The 1339-nt window shown below is 32.3% G+C and overlaps 1 protein-coding gene across 1 annotated transcript; it reads left to right on the top strand.

Moving 5' to 3' along the window:
- Positions 1 to 280: 280 nt before the first annotated feature.
- LOC115238770 lies at positions 281 to 1014 on the top strand (the record flags this gene model as incomplete). Its single annotated transcript, XM_029812832.1, has 2 exons — positions 281 to 362; positions 599 to 1014. Coding segments are annotated over 2 exons (498 nt in total), but the record flags the coding sequence as incomplete, so codon positions are not given.
- Positions 1015 to 1339: the final 325 nt, after the last annotated feature.

Genomic DNA, 1339 nt, shown 5'->3' on the forward strand with positions numbered 1-1339 from the left:
AAAGATAAAAGGGGGTAGCCACTTTTGGTGGGACACCCTGTATATATATGTATATGTATGTATGTATATATGTATGTATGTGTATATATATATATATATATATATATATATATATATATATATATATGTATATATATATATATATATATATATATATATATACAAATTTGTATACAATATACATAGAATTATACTTATAGAACAAGAATGCGCGCGTGCATTGTAATAAATATATTTTTAATCATATTTAATCACGTATTCTTTTTTTTATGACATATAGTACCCGTTATATTGCGTATGCTGCAACATGCTGTTACTGAAGAGTTATTTTGGCACATTATGCGCTCATGTATATATGATCAGTAAGTAATATACTATAATATAAAATAATTATATGAAATAAAATTAAGCAAATATTAAAAATAATAATATAAATAACAATAAATAAATAGCAAATAAAATAATAATATAGATTATTAAATAATAATATAGATTTTGTAAAATATTTCTTCGTTTTTTGTCACTATGCTTTGCTTTATCGCCTAATATTATAATTTTGTTCTCTTATTTAATTTAATGTTAAAATTTTCAATTTTAGTGATTATAGTTTTGCTTATTTCTACGATTACTGGTCAGCTTCGAGAGCTGCCTATTTTTCTGGTCAGAAATATGATTCATTAACAAGGCGAGAAAAGTATAATCTCGTAAACGGGGTAGAACAACTGAAAACTTGGATGAATCAAAAGCATTATCCTGTAATAAATGTAATACGAAAATATGATCAGTTACGATTTAAAGTCGAGGATGTAACAATAGAAATTGTCAATATAACAAAGAGGTTGAGTATACCTTTGACTTATACTACGCAAATACAATTGGATTTTAACAATACTTCGCCTGATATTTGGCTACTCTACAAAAAATCAGATATCGCGCAATCCAATAAACGATATATCCGGAAGATTAAAAATCTCACAAGCGATCAATGGATAATATTCAATTTACAACAGACTGGTAAATATTGACTAAAAAATATTATTCTCTTATATTTATTCTAAGTAATTAAGTTTCACATTAAACAAAGTTACAAGAAAAGTAGTGTTAATATGCGGGTTCTAACACTGGTCCTCTGAGAGGTGGTGAGGGACGGTGAGGTCCCGCGCAGGCGAGGGGGCATGACGTCACGCGGGCGGAGGGGGCAACTCTGGTCCTCTGAGGGGTGGTGAGGGACGGGGCGGTCCCGCGCTGGCGAGGGGGCATGACGTCACGCGGGCGGAGGGGGATTTACGTGGCATGGGGGAATGACGTCACGCAGACGGGGGAGCTTATCGCGGGAGCA

Source organism: Formica exsecta, unplaced genomic scaffold, assembly GCF_003651465.1.
Source record: "Formica exsecta isolate Colony F162 unplaced genomic scaffold, ASM365146v1 scaffold3595, whole genome shotgun sequence".
Lineage (NCBI taxonomy): Eukaryota > Metazoa > Arthropoda > Insecta > Hymenoptera > Formicidae > Formica > Formica exsecta.